At 39.2% G+C, this 24,693-nt stretch overlaps 1 protein-coding gene across 1 annotated transcript in view; it reads right to left on the bottom strand.

Moving 5' to 3' along the window:
- Positions 1-24,693, bottom strand: part of DNAH8 (dynein axonemal heavy chain 8) — a 404,075-nt gene that overhangs the window by 3,485 nt on the left and 375,897 nt on the right. The window contains exons 89-91 of the mRNA XM_027876336.1: positions 13,573-13,725; positions 13,254-13,443; positions 571-692 (exon numbers count right to left, since the gene is read on the bottom strand). Of these exons, the coding sequence (XP_027732137.1) occupies positions 571-692; positions 13,254-13,443; positions 13,573-13,725 (465 nt within the window). The remainder of the gene's footprint in view (positions 1-570; positions 693-13,253; positions 13,444-13,572; positions 13,726-24,693) is intronic.

Here is a 24,693-nt window from a genome sequence, read left to right as displayed (position 1 = left end):
TTGGCTCTGTCACTGACAGGTTGTATCATTTTCCCTTCATGGATCTCAGTTTTTCTTGCCTTTTCTAAAATGTGGCACCTAAAGTGAGGGGAAGGTGTTAAAGTCTTTCCAACTGAATAACTTAATGATAAACCTGTAACTAGAGCCCTAAACTGGAGAACAGTTTATGGAATTCCATCAAAGACTAAAGAAGAGGAACGGGTTTGAACTTATATCAAGAGAGACTGAGATTAAATGCAAAGAATTTCCTGACTAGGTCCCTTAGCATTAACAATGGAGAGGACAAGCCCCTTTCAGACTAGATATGAAGGGTTAAGTACTAGCCTGTACTGGACTGCAGTATTCTGGGCCCCTTCCAATCACATATTGGCTCATATTTATGGGGACTTCTCTGTAAGGAGCTCCAAGTATTTGACATGCCTTTTCATGAATCTTAACAGAAGGGAGGGATAAGGTGGTGGCAGGTTCACGGGGAGGCCCTCCAAAGTCATGGAGCAGGGCTAGAAATCAGAGCCCTGCCTTCTGAGTTAGATTCCCAGCAATTACCAAATGAAGCCCTACAGTACATACCAAAGGTGGCACTGTGATCTCTTCTTTTGTTTGTCTCAGTACATCGTTGTGGATTGTCACTGAATCCAAGGCCCAGCCCTTGTGGGCTCGAGTCACTTCTTGCCTCATTGCTGTGAGAAATCCTAAAAAAGAAAGAGTCAGTTGTTCTGAGGGAGTCTATTTCATAAAAATGAGATGGGTTCAAATTGCTTCAGTATCTCTGCTCAGTTACCCCGCTATCAATCCCCAAGTTGAAATCTGTATGTAAGAGGTATCTTTCTGCTACAGACCAACCTCCCCAAAGAAAGCATGCTGTCTTCTTCCAAAGCAACTCTTTTCTGGCCAGTGAGTCATGGTACTGAGGTCTGTCAACAATATTTCTGCCAGGAAGAAAATTTGTTACCCTGCCTAGATAAAGTGAAATCTTGTTTTGCATCCCCAGGGGGAAAACAATTGCTGAAGTCTCTAAGCATTATTGTAGCACTCCATGGCAGGGTATTTTTTTTGCTTTAAGCAGAGTCCCTTACAACAAACTTTCATGATATTTCAACTGGAAACATGCCAGAGGAGTTCAAGTCAACCAATATGGTTTTTTAGGACCTGAGAGATTCTCTTAGGTCCTGTTTGTGAATGGCCTCCATCTGAAAAATGAAATCTTGGGAAATAAGTCAGATATATTCCAATCATAGCATTCCAATTAACACTGGAATTAAGCTATAACCAAAGCACATTTTCCATTTACTGTGGATCAAATTATGACTTGCCATAATGGAAAAAATTTAATTTAATTTAAGGAATTGATAAGACATACAATGCTACAAGCTTTAATTTTTATCACTACATATAAAGGGTACAACAACCTAATGCAAATATTATATTTATTTTAAGATTATATTTTCTGGTTTGCTATATTTTGCTATTATCAAATCTGTAAAAGTTCACTATATAATGATTCTCTTTCGAAAGAGGCTTGCAAACTGGGCCACTCAAAAGCAATTGGAAAAGCCTTCTCTAGAGTGGCATTTAATAACAATTGTTATATCCCAAACTTCAATGTAATCTCAAAAAACTGAAAGTACTTTAATAGCCTCCAGATCAAATTTCAAAATAATAATGCAAATCAGTGGATTTGGATTGAGCACTGGATTTGGAATGAGGACAACCTGAGTTCCAATCCTCCCTTAGAAACCTATTAGCTGTGTGACCCTAGGCCTCAATTTCCCATCTGTGAAATGAAGGATGTGGGCTCTACATTTCCTTCTAGCCCTAAAGCTCTGATCCTATAATAGGATTCCTTTTTGTTGGATTACACAGTTGGGCCTCATATTATGATACAAATCATGAAAACTCTGGCATGTCAAAGGATGGGTGATCTCCCAGATAGCCATGCAATTCTTATCTGTGGCATACCACAAATCCTTCACAGAGGAGCTGCCCAATGTGCTGAAGGCCTTCTGATTGTTTTAATATTTCATGGATAGCAGTGCAGAGGGGCAGTTAGGTGGTGCAGTGGATAGATGGCTGGGCCTGGAGTCAAAAAAACTCATCTTTATGAGTTCAAATCCAGCCTTGGACACATATTAGCTATGAAACCCTGGACAAGTCACTTAACCCTGTTTGCCTCAGTTTCCTCATCTATAAAATTAGCTAGAGAAGGAAATGGCAAATCACTCCAGTATCTTTGCCGAGAAAACCCCAAATGGCGTCTTGAAGAGTCAGGCACAACTGAAATGACTCAACAACAACAATATGGCAGAATTATAGTTAAGGAGAATTCCCTGTATACTATATCATTGTGCAAAATTGTTCTACTAGAATTTATTTTATTAAATCTTGGAAGGTTTTTGGTGATTCACCTGTAGAGGCATCAGTTAGAAAGAGAAGAAAAAGTCAGTCTCCCACTCTTAGTACTGATGGAGAAACAGTCAAGTCCCAAATGTTGCTTTCTGCAGCAACTAGTTCTGCAAAACTGAACCAAGTTCTCCCAAGTGTCCAAGTCCTTCTCTGATATTAAGTTAAATACTCAAGGGAGGACATTACATTTCGTAATTTACTGAGATAGGGCTGGGCTACTTTCATCCTGAGCAAGCACATGGAGAAGAGAACTTCTGCTCTCATTACAAGTCTTGTTTGCTTTGTTTTGATTTTCTTAAAAAGGTGGTGATATGGACCTCAAAAATGATTTGGTTTTTGAATTGTGTTATTGAATTTTTTAAATGAATGGCGATCTTTCTTGTAGAATAAAATAGCCTCTAATGGAGTCAAAAGCTTTATTTTCTGTAGCCTGCATAACCTCAAAGACTATTGATATATTTTACTTTACCGAAGCTTGAAGAGCAGGACTTTTATTATAGGATCAATCCATCTTTTAATAACTCATATATCAAATAACATTACTTTAGTTGTAGAAATATGAGCCATCTGTCCATATCTGTTACTTTGAGATAAGTGTGGCACAAATAAATGAAAGGAAGTTATTAAAAAATCCACATTTTATTCTTTGTGAAATGACCCACTCACATAAAAAACTGATGATCAGAATGTTCAGCACTTGAATGTTATGTGTCCTAAATGAAAATTTCCCTTTTTCTTTTGAATCAAATATTATTTCAAACTCATAAACACATTAGAATTAAAAAAAAAAAACCTATCCAATTTAACCTAAAGAGAAAACACTACCTCCCCTTCTTTCTACCTCCCACTATCACTGTTAGGCTAACATTATAGATGGAAAATTTCTGACCAAAGCGAATTCTGTTAATCATTAATCTCTGTAATAATAGTCATCTGAAATTTCAGTATCCTGAATAAAGTTGTTTGACTTGCAGCACTGGTTCAACTTGTAAAAAACTTTAATACTCTTTCCTTTATGTATCATCTCATCCAGCTAGTTTTTGGCATCAAGTCAGTAAGCACTTATTAAGCACCTACACTATACCAAGCACTGGCTAAATACTGGGGATATACAGAAAGGCAGAAGACACTGGCTGCTCTCACAGCATTCACAGTATAATGAGGGAGACAATATGCAAACAAGATATGTACATACAGGATATAAACAGGATGAAGCAGAGATAACCACAGGCAAGGCATGAACATTATGGGGATTGGGAAAAGGAAATTTGAAAGAAGGCAGCTGGTGTCATTAATGATGAATCTTGGACTAAGGATAGATAAAGTTTCTTTATCAAAGATTAGTACCTTCTTCATTCAAATCAGTGTAGAAAGAACTAATTACTGGATGGGTACATGCTCTTGTCTCTTTAGTTTTTCAAACTCTTGATAGCATTTTGTGATAGGAAGGCATATAAAGCTCATCTCCCCCCAACCCTTAACCCCATAAGTTTATGACAGGCCTGCTCTCCCCCAACCTCCAACACAGTAACAAAAGAACCTTTAACAGCTGAAATGACCAGAAAACAAGGGTGGGGCCTGATAAAGGTAGCAAAATTCCTTTTGTCTTTTTTCTTTTTGTCCCCAGGCAGTCTGACTGCTCATTATTGATTCAGGGTCAGGACTGTTTTGAGGGCTACTAGTCATAGCAGTAATTTCCAATCCAACCCAATCCAATAGTCATTTGTTAAGCACCTACTACATGCATATATACCCATGCATATATATGAGTTAGGTGCTGGGATTGTTGTGTTTGTCCTTCATTTCAAAGAGGACCATGACATTAGGAAGTGATGACATGACTTGCAATTGACTTTGATTTGAATGAGGGAGGGCTGTGCAAAATCACCAGCCTTACTTTCTTCTCTAGAGCCATCTGGGTCCAGTGTCCAGATATTCATCAGGAAGACTAGAGATGGCCCAGTATGCAGTGGGAGACCCTGGCCCTTTTAAGCTAAGGTCTTTTCAGGTTCTCACTTTGAGTGAGGTAATGCCCATTCAGTGAATAGGCCTCTTTAAGAAGTGAGTCAAGGGATGGCCCCTTTAATTAAAAAAAAAAAATCAAACTGGGAGGGGAAGACCCTCAGGGCTGTTGGCCAAAAGAGAAACATTTACTATTTACATTCACTCTGAGCTGGGAGGGCCCCCAAAATAGCCATTAAGTGGTGCTTGGGCTGGGACCTATTGTTGTCTAGTCTGTGAGCTTCAGAATGAATTGTGTTTAAGGTTTGGTCTTTGAACACAAAATGAAAACTAGTCCCTGCCCACAAAGAGTTTAGGTTTTATAAAGGGGAGGGGAACCTGTAAACAGATAACTATGTAAATAATAATTTGAGGAGGCAGAAAATACTGATATGCAGAAGGGTCAGAAAACGCTTCTGAGGTTGTAGTAGAGTAGTAGTGGTAGTAAGTAAAGTGAGTTTTAAAGGGAGTCAGAAATTCCAAGAGGCAGAGGTGAGGAGGCGGTGCATTCCAGGCACAGAAGATAGTCTGTGCAAAGGCAGAGACAGGAGACCGACGGCCAAGTTTGAGGAGTCTCAAGGCTGCCAGTTTGGCTAAACTATTCAACGTGCGAAGGGTGGTAATGTAAAATAAGACTTGAAGGGCCACTACAGCCAGATTGTGAAAGCCTTGAAATACCAAGTGAAGGAGTCTGCATTTTAACCTAGGAGTAACAGGGAGTCACTGAGGCTTCATGAGAAGGGGAGTAACAAGGTGAGATCCGTGTTTTAGGAAGATAAGAATTCTACTTTGGACATACTGGGCACATGATAGGCCTTTGGGCATATTAATTAGCCTACCAGCTGGAGCTGTGGGGATTGGAGCTTAGCAGGATTAGATATGGATTTTAGAAACATCTTCAGAGAGATGATAATTGAACATTTTGGAGCTGATGAAATTACTAAAGTACAGAGTTTCCACAACCCTTCCATGGTTAATCTAAGTGAAAGCTCTTGGAACCCCACACTAGGGAACACTGGTTAAGGTCACCATGATTTTGGGTTGCAGCTTTTATGCCCATAATCTTCTATTATTCTACTCTCACCTTGATACAAAAACAACTAGCCTACATGAATTCTCAAAGTCCCTTATAATCCTAAATTTCCACTGGCCTTTTGGCAGCTCTTCCACAGCAAGTTGGAAATTCTGTGAATATCTTTAAAAGAATCATTTCAGAATTGCTGTTTGCTGATGAGAGAGGCCTGAAAAGATACCCATGTGCAAGAGATTTAGAGATTCAAAATAGAAAAGCAAATTATTAAGCAGCCTGAAGGAAGAGATTGTCTACCATTTTATTTGGGCCAATACCCTACCTTACTCAAACTCTTGACTTGTAAGAAAGACTGAGCTAAAAGTGGTAACTGAAGCCTGCTATGACAGTGATAAGCTGGCAAAGGACCAAAAAAACCTTAGCATAGGTTGGCTTCAAGATGGCACCAATCTCTATGATGGGGTTGGGATCTGGGCCCCAGAAAGGAAAAACCCTGGACTTTCCCACGTGGCCAAATCTCTGGAGTTCCCCTGAGGCTATAATCCCATCAACTGGCCTTTCATTGTGGACCTCCCTATGGCCCCAGGCCATTTCTCTATTCTCCCTTGGCCAGGTGGTCCCGGGCCTGGAATTCTATTACCTCATAGACTACTTGGCCACTCCTAGATCCCTCCCATAGTCTTTCTGTATATAAGGTCCATCTTGTCTCCATTAAGATGCTTAGATTTTTATAATCTAGCCATGGGCTCTGATTCTTAAAATCTAGCCACTGCTGAGATTCTTATAATCTAGCCACTGCTTAGATTCTTATAATCTAGCCATGGCTCAGATTCCTAAAATCTAGCCACTGCTTCCCCATGTTCAGACTCCTTAAGAGTTTGCCCAATATCTTAGATGTTCTAATAAACCTTGTCTTTGGCTGAAAAAAGGCTTGGGTCGAATTCTTTCGGGCAGGAGCCGTGTGTTGTGATTTTGGGGTCCCAGTACCCCAAACCCCTAAACCACATCATCTAGATCAGAACAAATGTTTACAAAGGAATGATACTATATGGCCCATTCTAATATAAAGGTATGAGACCTAGACCCACCAGAGACATTACATTCCACTTCTAGTTCAGTTTCATTAGCAACACTTATAATTCATGCTTCACATCAAATGACAAAACATTGTCATCAATAATGAGGTGTTGAAGGGCAGCAATGAAACCAGCCCATTACAACTCAGCTTCTGGCTGAAACACAAGAGGCACAAATTCATACTCACTCTCTCTCTCTCTCTCTCTCTCTCTCTCTCTCCTGCTTCCCTGTCTTCCTCTTCCTTTCTCTCTTTCTCCTCCTCTCCACATCTTTTTCTCTCTCCTTGCCTTCCTCTCCCCCTTTCTTCTCCTTCCCTCTCTCTTTCTCTCCCTCTCCTCCTTACTCCCTCCCCCTTACTTATTTTCTCCTCTCCCCCTACCCTCACAATTTTGCATGGAGAGCACTTTGGGGCAAGGTGAACAAAAGAAATCTTACAAGCACTCTCCTTTGAAGCAGCAAAGTAAAGTCACTGATTGCTGAGGAATCCCTGAACAAGCAAACTGGCTGCATGCAGCAATTAGATGTGGGATCTCTAAACTAAAAAGCTTTATGTTTAAAACAAACACAGAATTGTGGATGTAGACATGTTTACCACCCTAACAATCAAATCAGATTTCCCCTCTGTTCATCTGGTGAACAATTGATTGTGAAGATGGTTGAAAATATCTGATTAACTATGTTGTGGTTGATCTTGGGCTATCCTATATAGAAGCCCAAATGCCAAATACCACAGAATGCTTCAAAACAAAACAGGCCATAGAAATGGCAGCCTCAGACATTAAGCAGGCAGCAAATTATTCATATAAGCAGCCATTCAGGTTGTGTAATTTCTTTAGTTACTCAGAGTCATGGTATCATCACTTATAGCAGCAGAATCACTCAACATCAAGAGAAATGATAAATACAACCTGTGTTTGATTTCATATTGTGTTTAGGATGATGGTCAAGTAAAATGGATATAAATAGGAGAAATACTTAAACACAGGAAAGGAAAATATCTCCTGATTTTTAATACTCACGTGCGTTTGTAGAGAAATCATTGTACAACTGTATTTTAAACCTGTTTTGTTTCAGACCAAGCTTGAGGGTATTCCTGTTGTGGAAACTCTCTTCATGGATGCAGATCAGAAATTTGCCTATAACTTTGATTTTATATCACACTCCTCCACATCGGCTATTCCAAACCTTCTCTTTTCTCATGCCTCCCAAGCTAGTTTCTTCTTCTACCGTCTCAACAGAAGATCGTGGCCCGAACTTTGCTGAGAAAATAGAGCTCCCTCTCAGTGTGAGCTCTCTTCTTCTTTCCTGCTCCATATCTTATAACAGAACCCATTTTTTCACTCTGTCCCCCAACCCTTCCCTCTTCCTAACTTCCCTCTATCTGTCAAGGGCAACTCCAGTGTTCCAATATCTCAAGTTCTTAACTTCCATATTATTCTTGACTCCCTACTCTTCTTTTTTCTACAAATCCAGCCGACTTCCAGATGTTGGCTTTTCTACACCCACAATATCTCTCTCATCCAACCCCTTATTTCTATTCATACAGCTACTATCTTAGTTTTGGACCTCATCACCTTTTGCCAAAATGATTTCAAAAGCCTCTAATTGATGTCCCAACCCCAGTCTTTCTTTCGAACAACTGCCAGTGATTTTTCTTAAACACAGAACTGACCATGTCACTCCCCCATTATTTAATAAACTCCAGTGGCTCCCCATTGCCTCTATAAACTCTTCTATTTATATTCATTCCTCTAGTTTAGGAGACTTTAGTTACTAAGAACCTTAACAACTTGGCCCTAATCACTATCTCCATTTTACATAACAACCTGTCCACAGTCTATAATCTAGCAAAACTGGCCTTCTCTGGCCAGTTCTGAGGCAGCTGAGGGCCACAGCACTTGACCTGGAGTCAGAAGATCCAAATTCAAACCTGACCACAGACACTGACTAGCTATGTGATCTTGGGCAAGACACTTAAATTCTGCCTCAGTTTCCTCAACAGTAAAAAGGGGATAATAACAGCACCTACCTCGAAGGGTTGTGGTGAGAACAGAATATCTGTTAAAATGCACCTAGCACCAAGCTGACAAAGAACTGGGGCTCTAGAAACGTATCTCCCTTTCCCCTTACCCCTATCCTCTGCTTGTGGATTTGGCTATGAATTAGGAGATGAGGGTTCTGGTTGCAGTTCTGCCCTTAATTGACCATAGTAATAGTATCATGTATCTGGAAGGATCTAGTTCTAAACCTCAGAGGTCATCTAGTCCAGGAAAATGAAGCTCAAAGGTGGGGTGACTTGCCCAAGGTCACATAGTAAGTAGCAGAGCTGGGATCTGAACTAGGGTTCTTTGACTCCAAGTTCAGGACTACTTTTACTACCTCCCTGGGCTTCACTATTCTTCTCTATAAAATGAGGGGAGATGGGAATGGGCAGTCTCTAAAATTCCCTTCCAGCTCTTAGATTCTATGATTTCAAGTTAAGTGATTTGTCCAAGGCCATACAATTAGTGGTGCAGTCAGTACTGGGACCATATGATTTATGATTTAGAATTTAAAGGAAAATAAACAATTGCCTAGTTTTATGCAGAGGAGGAAACCGAGGTAGAGATTGAGAGACATGTTCAAGATAACACAGAGCTAGAAGTTCAGTACAGCTTACAACACTCATTTCTCCTAATTAAAAAAACAAACAAAAACTAATTTCTCCTGAAATTTAGGTCAGGACCCTTTTCACCCTATCATATTTCCTTTGGAGTCCAAACCTAATTATGAAAGTACTATCATAGCACTATCACATCATACTCCCTACATGTTTGCACAGAGGAGACTGAATCTCTTTCTTTTCTGGCTTTTGCCAAGGCACATAGATCACATTTTCCATTTTATGTGAAGAGAGAGGAAAGAAAGAAGAGAGCAAATCTGAGTCATAGAAGCGTAGCCCTGAGGCCATTTCAGGTATTAGCAGAAAGCAATAAGAGACAAAATTTCTTTTCCAGGGCAACTGGAGCAGACGATTGGCTGTAGGGATATAAGCTCCAAGCCCTGGGGAGCTTATGCATCACTGGGGGGTCTTTTTGAAGAATCAAGGCTTCTCTTGAAAAGAAGAGAAATATTGAAAGGATTAAGATAGTTAATGGTTAGAGGCAAATGAGAGAATGTTTGCATCCCCCTCCCCCCAATCTTTCCCCTTTTCTTCCTAACTTCCCTATTTCTGTCAACAGCATCACTGTCCTTCTAATCACTCAAGTTAGCCACTTTGGGATCTTTGTCCACTCTTCCCTTTCCTTCACTTTATATCAGTTACAACATCCTGTCTTTCCCCACAATATCTTTGTCTTGTGTTCCTTTCTTTCTCCTCACACAGCCACTACCCTAGTTAGATCTCACACTGGGACTACTGACATAGACTCCTCACTGGTCGCCTGCCTCTAGCCTCGCCATTCTTCAATCCATCCTCCACATAGTTGGTAAACTGATTTTCTGGAAGGGAAGTGACTGTGCTCAATCAACCCTGGTGGCTTCTTCTGGTCTCTAGGATAAGGCACACACTTCTGTTTGGCCTTCACAGTCTGGCTCCAGTCTACCATTATCATCACATATGGCACCTCTCTCTCCTTCACATGCTCTACATTCCAGCCAAATGCTGCTCTCATACACACTATTCCATCTCCCATCTCTGGGTTTTTTGCATGGAATGTGTCCCCTACCTGGAATGTACTGCTTACTTATACCGGCATCTCTTAGAATCCCTACTTTGCTTCAAAGCTCAGCTCCTGTTACATCCTATAGGAAGCCAATCCTGGTTCCCCACCCCCCATCCCCGCTCAGTTGCTACTGTCTTCCTAACTAAAATCCCATCTTTTATTGAAAGCTATTCTCCAACCCCTTTTAATTCTAGTAGTACCTTCCCACTGTTAATTATTTTCTATTTATTCTGTATATAAAGTTTGCTTTGTATATATATTGTTTGCATGTTGTCTCCCCATTAGACAGCCCTTGAGGACTGTCTTTTTCCTCTTTTTGTTTCCCGAGAGTTTGACACAGTGCCTGGCACACTGTTGTTCTTGTTGTTCAGTTGTGTCCAACTCTTTGTGACCCCATTTGGGATATGCAGATAGTGGAATGGTTTTCCACTTCCTTCTCCAGCTCATTTTACAGAGGAGGAAACTTGAGGCAAACAGGGTTAAGTGACTTACCCAGGGTCACACAGGCAGTAAGTGTCTGAGGTCAGATTTGGATACAGCTCCTGGCCCAACACTTTTTCCACTATACCACCTAGCTACCCACCTGGCACACAGTAGGCACTTAATAAATGTTTGTTGATTGATTCCTAACAAAAATTACTTTTGAACATATTTTATATTTAATATTCTATGTATATTTTATTTCTCCCCACTAGAATGGTAGAAGGAAATGCTACTTGAAGGCTTTTTTTTCTTTTTGCTTTTGTATCTGTAGGGCCTAGCATAACATCTGGTATGAGCAAAGTCCCTCATAAACGGTTGTTAAATTGAATTTGTATTACCCTAATTTAAATTCTATTTTATTTTACTAATTAACAAATTGTCATTTCAAATTAGTGCTTAGCTATTTTAATAAAATAATGTTGTTTTTACAGTTAAAGGACAATTTATTTGAAATCACCTGACATTCAGGCCTATGGAAAGCTTTTCTGTTTGGAATATGTGAGCCTGCATAGCACAAGTATCACCCATCACCTGGTGGCAGCTTGCCCAAAGTGTGGACATATCATTCAGAAAAAGGAGAAATGTCTCAAATGTAGAAATTTCTGAAAATTTTAAAGCCAGGATAAAAGGGTTTTTTTTGCTATTTTTTAAGGGAGGAGGGAAAATGGGAAATTTTGGAGAAAATTAATATAAAAGTAATACTTATTTGTAGTACCTTGTACAAATCTAAAGTCACTATGTAAATTTAAGAAAATTAAATTATATTATGTGAAATCTGGCTTGTTTATGAAATTATGATGCTCGGCATGCATATTAACTTTAAAAGTAGAGTCTATTCAGACAATATCACAAATTTACTAACTGAATTTACTATACAATGTTTTAAATTATTATTATGAATGGAACTATAACATGCTGAACTTTTAGTAAGTCGCTATATCTCAATTTTTGGCAATTTATGAGAAACAGGCAAACTGGAGAATGGAAAGAATGGTCAACACAGTAAAACCTAAAAGCCATTATGTTTTCTGGATTTAACTGCCTTCATAGTATCAAACACTGTTCCTGATATATGGAAGGCATTCAGTAAATGTTTGTTGATTAAATGAATAGATGAATGAAAGGCCTTCTTTTTAGTAAAGGAGCTGATTAAAAAAAAAAAAAACCAAGAGGAAAAGGCCCTCCCAAACTCATTGATTATGACTTTTGACCCGTGGAATTTTGTCTAATCAGTTTATTTTTTTGGAGTAATTGCTATTGGTAATTTCTGTCTCCTGATGCTCTCTCTCTCTCTCTCTCTCTCTCTCTCTCTCTCTCTCTCCCCATCACCTACATGGTCTGAAAACTGAAGCTTTTCCTAGTTTGAAGCAAGCATTTCTATCCTTTCATGTGTGGACTCATTCCTCAGTGTAGTGTTAATATTTCCGAACATGGATCCATTTTTTTCACCTTCACCTCTAAAAATAGAGGAATTTTAATCAGATGAGAAACAAAGAAGAGTTAGAGACATGTTAATCAAGGGTGTCACTACAACATGTGTAAAGGATCAGGACCTTTTGGGAACTTTAGGTGGGAATCTGATGATTGAAAATTTACCTTCCCTTCACATATCCCCTGACTACATATCCCCCTGCTGAGGAAAGAAGAAACAGTGATCTAGAGAGGACATAGTTTGGGATCAAATTCCCAGAAATCAATCCCAAGGCTACTAGATTGGCTGAGTGTGTTCTCTAGGATTTTAAGCCTAGTAATGGGACAATTCTCAGGAACTGGGAGTTGTACAGAACCCACCACAGAAGGAATTGAGAAGATTTAATATTCAAAGTCAAGGTCAGGAGAGAAGAGGACGAAGAGGTCAACTCCTTCAGTGGAAGGAATCCAGAGGAAGTCACTGAGGAGTACCAGACTTCTGGAGCTCTGCTGCACCGCTCTGCTTTGCCAGTAATGAGCCCTCTTGCTTTCTATTCTTTCAACCTATATGGGCCAGTGTAAAACACCAGTCCAGAGGATGTAGCTTTCCCTGATAGGCATCTAGGTGGAGCAGTGGATAGAGTGCTGGACCCAGAGGCAGGAAGACCTGAGTTCAAATCCAGCCTCAGACACTAGCTATATGAACCTGGGCAACCTCTGTCTGCCTCAGGTTCCTCTTCTCTCTGAAAAATGAGGATAATTATAGTGCCTACCTCCCAGGCTTGTTGTGAAGATGAAATGACATAGTATTTGTAAAGTGCTTTGTAAAACTTTAAGTACTACAGAAATGTTGTCTATTATTATTATATGGTGCTTAAAGATAGCTTCAGAATGAGAGAGGAGCTCCTATTCCCATCAAGACCATTAGTGGTAGATACTACCTTCCTGTCCCTGAAGATCAATTGCCTTGGCTTCCTGAAGATGGTAACAAAAAGTACATAAATGAATATTTACATGCACTTTGATATTTTGATGAATGTTCACATATATCTATATGACTACTTTCCTATCTACAATGCTATGTGAAATATCTGCTAGAAAGTTACAAATATTTTTAGATACATATGTTCATTGTGAGCACTTACCTTGGGGATTAAAGAAACCAGTCATCCAAAATACGTTTGGCCTTCCTTCAAATATCCAGAAAGAAAATTGAGAATTCCTTTCCAGAAGTTCAGTAAACCAGAACCCAAGTGTTGAAGAATCCCAGGATATTCTTTTCCATAATGCAGGGATACGGGCATCGTACATGTTATCAAGAGCATCTCTCAAATTCTGTTAAGTCACAAGTAAAAAAATATATATATATATATTTTACTTATATATGAATATATATATATATATATACATAAATTAGATGAATCAATAAAAGGACAATAACTCTTTAAGACTTTAGGTACTCACCTCACTCATGATGATAGTCCCTTCAATGGCTAATTTTAAATCACTCAGGCTGATCCGAAGTCTTGTGATGACTTTTTGCATTCTGTCAATTTCTTGTCTAAGGAATATGTTCATAGAATTAAGAGGTCCCATCTTCTGCAGGCGAGCTTTCACCTGAAACAATAGAGAGCACACAACACTATGAAACCAACTTTACTTTTTTTAATATTTCTCCATGTGCCAAAATCTCCACAATGTCTGTTATTGAACCAAACATAACAGTCAATTCTCTATTCTCTTGGTGTCAGAAGGCAGATAAATTTTGAATTCTTTTTCCTACTGATTGCACTCAACCATTAATTGGAAATGTACTTTGAGAAAACGAAAGATTGTACCTTTGTTTTAAAATGTAAGTGAACTGTTAAATATCAGTTAGATTTTTTTTGGCAACGTAATATTCCCAAGAATGCAATTTTGACTACTTACTTTCATAATCCATATAGAGTTATTGTTAGAAATTTCACAGAAAAGTGAAAAGTATAAAGTCTTAATAAAATAGTTACTAATGAATATAAGCATGAATGCTTGAAGTTGTCTATGCACAGTATGGACAAAGGGTGGTGACACAGAGCAATTCTTAATAGAATGCCACTTAAAAAATTGATTTTGAGGCGAAAAAATCAAATATCTGTCATTTGTTCGTTCAGGTGGATTGATTTTGAATTTTGAAAGTTTTAATAAAAAAAACCTTTGGGCACATAAGCACTAAAATACAAATATTGAAAAGACTTAATAAATAAAAAAATCTCAACTATGACCGTAGTGCTGAATATCCAAGGTAAGTTTTTTTAATAAAAATCCTGGCTTGGCACCACACCCTTACATTTAGCAGACAGGTTTTCTACTGCCCAATTACTATGGAGGTAATTTTGGTTTAAAGGGCCCCTGAAAAGTAGTCAAGTCCAGTGTTCCTCAAACAATGATTTAGAAGTCACTGGGGTTTAGAATTCCAATTCTGGTGAATTCTTCTGTTGAGGATCACAGAAAGAAGGGAAAGTCACTTTGTCTTTTTACTATCTCAGCATCCTCATATGTAAAATAAGGTCCTAAACTTTCAACTGACCTCTCTGTTTAGCTGTCACCTCTCTGTTTTCTCTCCTCAGCTGCATATCAGCATCTCTGAATGCCTACATATCTTCACATACTTATTATAATGACATCTCAAACTCATTATGTCCAAAATAGAGCTCTGGGTCTGAAGTCAGAAAGACCTGAGTTCAAATCCAGTCTCAGAGATTTACTAGCTTTGGGATCTTGCACAAGTTATCTAGCCTCTGCTTGCTTTCCCCAGGGGTGTTGTGAGGAACAAATGAGATAATACTTGTAAAAAACATTTCACATAGTGACTGACACACAGTAGGTGCTATATAAATGCTTATTCTCTTTCTTTCTATTTGTACTGCCACCACCCTAGTATATTATCCCTTATTATCCCTTCCTTGCTTAGATGGAAAAGCCTACTAACAAATGCTTGTACCTCTATTCTGTCTCCTTCAGTCCATCCTACATAGCCCCCCAATCTTCTCTAGGGCTAAGACCTTTGGCAATTTGCTGCACAATTTGGTACACAAAAGACAACACAGTATATGGGAATAGAAACAGAAACACAGAAGGAAAGCCGTTCAGGGACACTAGGTATCTGAGGCTGCAAATTTTATCCAGGCTCAACCAGTTAGTATGTGTCAGAGGCAGGATTTGAACCCTGGTCTCTTGACCCTGAGGTCAGTTGTTTCTCCAGTATACTCAACTGTCCCTAGTCTGAGAAGAGCTGCACTACTCTACCAAAAAGAGATTGATCTAGTTTCCTCTATCCCTTTTTCTAACACACAGCTCTGTTCTTTCTGCTTCCCTATGCTGCCTATCGGCAGCCTTGGAGCAAGAGAAATGCTGGTGTCCTCCTCAGGGCAATGCCAAAAGCTATTTCTTTCTTGCCCCACAAACCAAATGCCAAGATGGCAGTTATAAGGCAACCCAGCTAAATGCTTTTAATATTCTCCTCTAAATAATTTAAAATGATGCTTCAAATAAAATTTTGGAGTGGCAGAGCTAACAGAAGGCTAGAGTGAGACTTTTTTTAATAAATAGTATTTTATTTTTTCCAATTACATGTAAAGATAGTTTTCAACATTCATTTTTTTGAGAATTTGAGTTCTAGTTTTTTGTCTCTCCCTCCCTCCCTCCTCTTCCCCCTCCCCAAGACATCAAGCAATCTGATATAGATTATACATGTGCAATCATGTTAAACATATTTTCACATTAGTCATGTTGTGAAATAAGAAACAGAACAAAAGGGGAAAACCATGAAAAAAACCCAAAAGACAAAAAAGTGAAAATAGTATGCTTCTATCTGCATTCAGATTCCATAGTTCTTTCTGTGGATATGGATAACATTTTTCCTTCCTAAGTCTTTTGGAATTGTCTTGGATGATTGTATTGCTGAGAAAAGCTAAGTCTATCATAGTTGATCATTGGACAATGTTACTATTACTATATACACTGTTCCCCTGGTTCTGCTCACTCCATTCAGCATCAGTTCATATAAGTCTTTCCAAGTTTCCCTGAAATCTGCTTGCCCATCATTTCTTAAAGTACAATAGTATTCCATTACCTTCATATACCACAACTTGTTCAGCCATTCCCCAATTGATGGACATTCCTTCAATTTCCAATTCTTTGCCACCACAAAAAGAGCTGCTATAAATATTTTTGTACATGTATGTCCTTTCCCCTTTTTCATGATATTTTTGGGATATAGACCTAGTAGCAGTATTGCTGGATCAAAGAGTATGCCCAGTTTGATTGCCCTTTGGGTATAGCTCCAAATTGCTTGGAGTGAGATATTTTTCCAACCTAAGTCAATTTAGGAGGTTGGCAGGAGAAGTCTGTGACACTGGGGTAAGGCCTGTCTAATGCTCATACACAAGGTAGCAGCAACAGGAGCCAAAGCAGAAGCAGCAGCTTCAGGAGCTCTTAGTCCAGAGATGGTAAGGGGTTCAGTCAACTGATCAGAAAAAGACTACAGAGGACTCTTTGCTGCCACTGGGTATAGCAGTCATTGCTTGATAACTTTATTGCCCATATGCATTTCTGGGTTGCAGTTCCAGGGCAGAAAGGAACACTGGGAGGTTGGTCACAAGGGAGCAGGAGCTTTGGTTGTAGTTCCAATGCAAAGAGAGTGCTAGCATTTGTGGCTGCAAGGGGCTGGGGCCCTTCCTAGGTAGAAACCAGAATGCAGACCAGGAGAGCAGTGACTATATTTCTCCCAGGATTACATCAGGAGGCACCAAAAACTTGTAGACCTCCAGAACTAGCTTTGAAAACAGAAGTATGAAAAAGCATGACGGTTGGCACAGTGCCTCCCCACCTCCAGGTAAGCAGAGCCTGACTTTAACATAAAGATCAAAGTCAAAAAATAGGCTGGAAAAAATGAGTATGCAAGCAAACAAACAAACAAAAGGACTTGACTATGAAAAGCTACTATGGCATCAGGATGACAAAAATATGAAAATATCCACTTACAAAGCCTCAAAGAAAAATGCTAATTGGATCCATGCTCAACAAGAATTCCTGGAAGCATTAAATATTTTTTTAAAAAAACTAAGAGTGGTAGAGCAAAAACTCAGAAAAGAAATGAGGGTGATGCAAGAAAATTATGAAAAGAGCTTGGTAAAAGAGGCACACCGTTACTGAAGAAAATAGTATCTTAAAAAAAAAAAACAACAACCCAGAATTGGCCTAATGGTAAAAGAAGTACAAAAATTCACTGTAGAAAAGAACTTAAAAAATAGAAATAGCCAAATGGAAAAGGAGGTACAAAATCTCACTGAAGAAAATAATTCCTTAAAAATTAGAATTAGGCAAGTGGAAGCTAATGACTCCATAAGACATCAAGAAACAATAAAACAAAGTTGAAAGAATGAAAAAATAGAAGAAAATGTGAAATGCCTCATTGGAAAAGCAACTGACCTGGAAAATAAATCCAGGAGAGATAACTTAAGAATTAATAGACCACTTGAAAGCCATGATCAAAGAATGGGACTAGATATCATATTTCAAGAACTTATAAAGGAAAACTGACCTGATGTCTTAGACACAGAGAGTAAAATAGAAATGGAAAGAATCTATTGATCACCTCCTAAAAGAGGTAATATTCTTCCAAGAATATTACAGTCACATTCCAGAGCTCCCAGGTCAAAGGGAAAATACTTCAAGCAGTCAGAAAGAAAAAAAGTCAAATATTGTATAGCTACAGTCAGGAGCACACAAGATTTCATGGTTTCCATGTTAAAGGAGCAGAAGACTTAGAATATGATATTCTAGAAGACAAAGGAGCTAGGAATACAATCAAGAATAACCTACCCGGAAAAACTGAGTATAATACTTCAAGGGGAAAATTAATATTAAAGAAATAGAGGACCTTCAAGTATTCCTGATAAAAAGACCAGAGTTGAATAGAAAATCTGACATTCAAACAGAAGACCCAAGAGAAGCATATAAAGATAAACATCAAAGAGTAATCATAAAGGGTCTCAATAAAGTTAAGCTGTTTACATTCCTATATGGGACAATGATACATGTAACTCTTAAGAACTTTATCATTATTAGGGCAGTTAAAAGGGCTTTATGTAGACAAAGGGCATGATGTGAATCAATTATGTTGGAATGATCTCCAGAAAAAATGAAGGGGTGAAAAAGAAGGATGCATTGGGAGAAAGGGGAAGGGAGAGGTAGAATGGGGGACATTTTCTCATATAAAAATGTGCAAAGAAAAGCTTTTACACTGGAGGAAAAAAATGGGGTTGGTGGTGGCAGGCAATACTTGAATCTCATTCTCATCAGAATTGATGTTCAAAGAGAGAAGAATAGCTATACATATACTGTATAAAAAAATAACATACCCGACAGGGAAATAGGCAGGGAAGGGGATAAGAGAAAAGAGGAGATGATAAATGGGAGGGTCAATTAAGGGAGGCAAATTGTTAGAAACAAAATAGGCTTTTGAGGAAGGATAGAATAAAAAGAGAGAAAAAGAAACAGAAGAAAGTGGGATGCAGGGAAATATACAGTAATCTTAACTGTGAATATGAATGTGATGAACTCTCCCATAAAATGGAAGTGGATAGCAAAATGATTAGAAACCAGAATCCAACAATATGTTGTTTACAGGAGACACACTGAAACAGAAAGAAAGACACAGAATTATAATAAGGGGCAGGAGCAGAATCTAATATGCTTTAGCTGAACTAAAAAAAAATGCAGAGATAGCAATCATGATCTCAGACAAAGCAAAAGCAAAAATAGACCTAATTAAAAAAGGATAATGAGGGAAACTACATTTTGCTAAAAGGTACCACAGACAATGAAGTAATATTAAAAATTTTTACATCAAGTTTCTCTGATAAAGACTTCATTTCTCAAACACATACAGTCAAATCTATAAAAATAAGAGCCATTCCTCAGTTGATACATGTTCAAAAGATATAGCCATGCAGTTTCAGAGAAGAAATCAGAGCCTTTCTACAGTCATATAAAATGCTCTAAATCACTATTGATTAGAGGAAGGCAGATTAAAATAACTCTGAGGTACCACTTCATACTTATCAGAATGACAAATACTGGAGAGGATGAGGGAAATTCTTGGTTAGTTGGTTATCCTTCATTCTTGAAGAGCACCAAAATGACATAACTATGCTGGAATCTAGTTGTGTGTCTGACTGTGGCTGACCAGACCAATACAAGCTCAGAAGGCTCTACCACAGGTTGGGAAAAATAGTTCACATGAACATTTGGAGAGGAGATATCTGTAAAGGTGCACAACTCGTGTTTCTTTTGAGCTACTACAATTCTGCCTCACTCATAGAGCACAGCGCCTTCTTTAATGTGGGCATGCCATGCTGAGCAACCCTTTACCAGTGTCTCTCGTGTCACACAATCAATTTCAAACTTCTTCAAAGAGACCTTGAGAGAGTGCTTGCCTTGTGTGAGTTCTCTGTAAAATAGTCTTTTAGGCAAACATATGTTTGGCATTCTAACGATGTAGCCAGCCCATCAAAGTTGTGTTCTCTGCAGCAGAGGGTGAATGCTTGGCAGTTTAGTTCAAGAAAGGACCTCATCTTATCTTGCCAGGTGATTTTCAGAATCTTCGCAAGACAATTCAAATGAAAAAGAGTCCATGCCAGTTTTCCAGCATGGCAGCGGTAGACTGTCCAGATTTTACAGGCAAAAACAATGAGGTCAGCATAATGGCTCTGTTGTCCCTCGGTTTGGTGGGCAGTCTAATACTTCCTCTCTCCCACACTTTCTTTTGGACTCTCCAAAACATTGATCTAGCTCTGGCAATGCATGCATCAACCTCATTATCTATGTGTACATTTCTGGAAAGCATACTGCCAAGGTAAGTGAATTTATCCACAGCATTTAATATTTCTCTATTTGCTGAAACTGATGGTTCCATGTATGGATGGTGTAGTGCTGGCTGGTGGAGAACCTGTTTTCTTGGTGTTAATTATTAGGTCAAAATTAGTACCAGAGCAAAGAATCAATCCATACTTTGTTGTATCTCAGCCTCAGAGGCTGCATTGAGTGCCCAATCATCTAGAACAAAAAAAAATCATGCAACAACTCTCCCTCCACTTTAGTCTTGGCTTGTAGCCTTTTCAAGCTAAATAATTTACTGGCAGTGTGGTAGTTGACCTTGATGCCATTTTCATTCTCATTGAAGGTGTCTGACAACATTGCTGAAAACATCATGCTAAAAAGCATGGGAGCAAGCACACAGCCCTCCATTGGTGACTGGGAAAATGAGACAGCATTGTCCATTATTCAGAATCTGGGCAAGCATGCCGTCATGAAACTGATGTACAATACTGATAAACTTCTCTCGGCATCCAAATCTTGCCATGATCTTCCACAAGCCCTTACAACTGACAGTATTAAAGGCCTTGGTCAGATCGACAAATGTGTATAAATCTCTGTTCTGTTCCTGGCATTTTTCCTGGAGTTGTCAAGTAGCAAACACCATATCAACCATTCATCAGCCCTGTATGAAGTCACACTGGCTCTCAGGTAGATGACCATCTTCCAGGTAAAGAATCAGTCTATTAAAGAGGACTCTGACAAGAATCTTGCCAGCAATGACTAAGAGAAAGACTCTCCCCCCCCCCACCCCTGCCACATGTGATTGTCACAGGACAATCTATTTCCTTTACCTTTATCGAGATGGACAATGGAGGCATCCTTGAATTCCTGGCAGACAATCTCCTCTTGCTACATAACCCAGAAAAGTCAGTTTTTGCATGAGCAATGGACCCTTACCTTGTAAATCTCAGCACCAGGTGCTTTGCCACATGAAAGAAGCCTCATGGCATTCGAAACCTTTTCTTCAGTTGGAACTTCAGCTAGAGAGGGATTGACTTTAACCTGAGGAATATGGTTAATAGCATCAGCGTTGATTGATGACAGTCTGTTGGAAGAGTTTACCCTCTTAAAGTGTTCAGCTCATCTTTCCAGGATCATGATCTTATCACTGATCAATGTGGCTATATCAACACTGAGTAGTTAAGATGCATCATAGGTCTTTGGTTCATATATAGCCTTCAGGGCTTGTTAGTATCAGCATAAAACTGAATTTTATCTGCCTTCTTACTGAGCCTGGAATCCTGCATCTCTCTAAGCTTCCCTTGTACTTTACTTTTGATGGAGTTAAACACTGCCTTCTTAGAGATGGAGGAACTATCCTGCTGGTAAATCCTGTGGAGTTTTTGTTTTTCATTTAGCTGCTTATGAATTTCCCTATCATTTTTGTCATTTAAACCAATCTTGATGTTTGTGAATGTTCTGGCCCAGATGAGTAAATGCAGTTCCACACACCAAATCCTTGAAAGCTGCCCCCTCCTTTTCTGCTTCACTGTTGCCAACTGTGTGTTGGCTCAGCTTTCCCTCCAAGTTAGCAAGGAACCGTTCCTGCTCAGAGAAACACTCTAATATTTTGACATTAAGTCTTATGGTAGTTGTCTTGCCTTGGGACTATTGCTTTTGTCGAGTGTGAATACTTAGTTTGGGGAGGATAAGTCTATGATCAGTCCCGCACTCTGTACTACATATCACCTTTGTTACTCTCACATCCTGTCTATCTCTTCTTACAATGACATAGTCTATTAAATGCCAATGTTTGCTGCAAGAGTACATCCATGAAGTTTTATCGTGGTCAGATAAATGGAAGACATTGTTGGTGATGAGGTCATGAGACACACAAGTCTTCAGTGGTGACTGTTGCTGTTATTTCTAATACTACTTTTTTTTTTTAATTTTTAGGCAATTGGGGTTAAGTGACTTGCCCAGGGTCACACAGCAGCTGCCCCTATTTTTGACACCACTTTTCCCAAGAACTCCTTGCCATATCTGGTAGTCTGGGCCTATTCTTCCATTAAAGTCATCCAGAATTATAAACTTGCCCTCTTTCAGTAGATTAATGATGAGAGTCTCTAGGTCTTCATAGTTTGTTTTTTGTTTTGTTTTGGGGTTTGTCTGTTTTTTCACCTAATCAGGGTTCATCATGGTGAGAGCATATGCACTGATGATGGTGGTGTGGTGCTCTCCTGCCAGTGGCAATTGTATTGTCATGAACCTGTCATTCACTCCTTTTGGTAGGTATATAGGCTCACTGACTAGATTAGTTTTGATTGCAAAACCTATGCCAGCTTCATGGTGTTCCCCTTTGCTGTGGCCACTCCAGAAGAACATGTATCCAGCTCTGACTTTGGTAAGCTGGCCTTCATTTATCAGCCTTGTTTCACTCAGGGCTGCTATTTGGATACAATACCTGCTGAGTTCTATTGCAACAAGAGCTGTTCATCTTTCAGGTCTTTTCATGTTATCCATAAGTGTGAGCACATTCCATGTGCTGATGGTGAGTAGAATCATCTTTGCAAAAGTTTTTGTACATTTTTTGCGTTTTGACTACAGGGTGGGATCCCCCACCTGCTGTGGTAAACAGTCCAGGGTTGAGTAGAGTAGATAATTTTTAGGGTACTTTTTCTAACCCCTTCCTCATGCCAGGAGGTGAGCAGTATGCTGATTTTAAAAGGCTGCTCAGACACCCAAGGGACTGACAAATCCTGCTGCTTTAGTCTAATGAGAAAATGACCCTATGGCCTGGACCACCTATATGCAGGGTAGTGACTACAGCTCCCAGTGTATCTGCATCTACTACTTTGTCACTTGCCTGTTGCCACAGGACTTTGAGGTAGGTAAAAATGGCAAAATGGTATGGGTGATGTCTTTTGATTCATGAATAATTTGGATTTAAGTGAGGCAGAGTTGCATGAAGTCGTTGGCCTCACTCTCTCTTCTGGAGTCATCAAAGTCCAGTGGCAAGAGAAAGTCAAGATGACTGGTGATGGCTCAGGATGCAATGGATGACTTTGATGTCTAACTGAGCTCTATGTACTCCCTGGCACCTATTTCAGCTGCTTTCATGGCCACTGAAACAAATTTTTCTCATCCACCCATTCTACCAGGGGAAGTCTTCACATACTTGGGGTAGACACCTCCTTAATTCACCAAAGGTTTTGACACCCCTCAGTTACCCTCAACCAAGATTAGTCTATCTGCCAAGATGATTTACTGCAGTGTGGCTACTGTGCATGCTACAGCTTCTTGGAGTCCCTGTGAGAGTTAGGTGAATCAGGTAGACACCAGAGGTGGAAAGTAGACCTACAGAAGGCTAGGCAGTCCTCACACCACATTAGTTTTCCCTGAACATACCCTATACCCTGAACCGGTCCAACCATTCTGGGGAACAATTTGGAACTAGACCTAAAGGGCTATAAAACTGTGCATATCCTTTGACTCAGCAATACCACTACTAGGTCTATATCCCAGAGAGATCAAAGAAAAAGGAAAAGAATCTATATGTACAAAAATATTTATAGCAACTCTTTTTGTGGTGGCAAAGAATAGGAAACTGAAGGGATGCTCATCAACTGAGGAATGACTGAACAAGTTGTAGCATACGATTGTGATGGAGTGCTATAGTGCTATAAGAAATAATGAGGGGGTAGTTTCAGAAAAGCATGGCAAGATCTACATGAACTGATGCAAAGCGAAATGAGAAGAACTAGGAGATCACTGAAGACAGCACAGTAACAGCAATGTTGTAATGACAATCAATTGTGAAAAACTTGGCTACTCTGATGAACACAAGGATCCAAGATAATTCCAAAGGACTCATGAAAAAATGCTATCCACCTCCAGGGAAAAGAACTTATGAACTCTGAGTGCAAACTGAAGTATATTTTTCTCACTTTCTTTATTTTTCTTGCTTTTTTGGGAAATATAGTTAATAGGGAAATATGTTTTGCATGATTTCACATGTATAGCTGATATCGTATCACTTGCCTTCTCATTGGGTGTCAGAGGGGGTGGGAAGGAAGGAGAGAATTTGAAACTCAAACTTTTAAAAATAAAGAATGTTAAAAATAAATACATGAAATAAAAATACTTCTCTAAAATGAGGCATACCTAGAATGTAGATCCTTAGAACTGGAAAACAGTTTTTCTTTTTCCTCTCCCCTCCTCCCCCGCCAGATCTGTGATTTCATTCATGTAAGGAATTTCCTTCCACAGAAACTCCCTCCACTTGCAGTAGATTGGTAACTTGTCTACAACATAAACTTAATTGCTAAGGAAGTACTGAGATGTTAAGTAATTTGCCTATGGTCACACTGCTAATATGTGTTGGAAGTAAGAAGTGAATCCAAATTTTCCTGACTACAAAGCCAGCTATTTATCCACTAGAATAGACCAACAGACCAAATGGAAGGCATTTTAGAGATTATATGATACGATCTCTCCAGTTAAAGCAGGAATTACCTACAAAATGTTATTGATCAAGTCATCTAGTTTTCTTTTTGAATAAACACCTTCTGAGGAAACAGTACTATTAGATGTCCTTTTTTTTTTTTTAAAGCCAAACTTAAGCTAAACAAAAGGAGGGGAGGGGGATTCTGGGAAGATGGCAGAGTAAGTCAGAAAATTCCACTCTCTCCAGATTTCCTCCACAAACAAGACAAAATAGCATCT

Source organism: Vombatus ursinus, unplaced genomic scaffold, assembly GCF_900497805.2.
Source record: "Vombatus ursinus unplaced genomic scaffold, bare-nosed wombat genome assembly UNPS02014811.1, whole genome shotgun sequence".
Lineage (NCBI taxonomy): Eukaryota > Metazoa > Chordata > Mammalia > Diprotodontia > Vombatidae > Vombatus > Vombatus ursinus.
The sequence above is the reverse complement of the archived record's forward strand: the minus strand, read 5'-3'. Positions and strand labels throughout refer to the sequence as shown.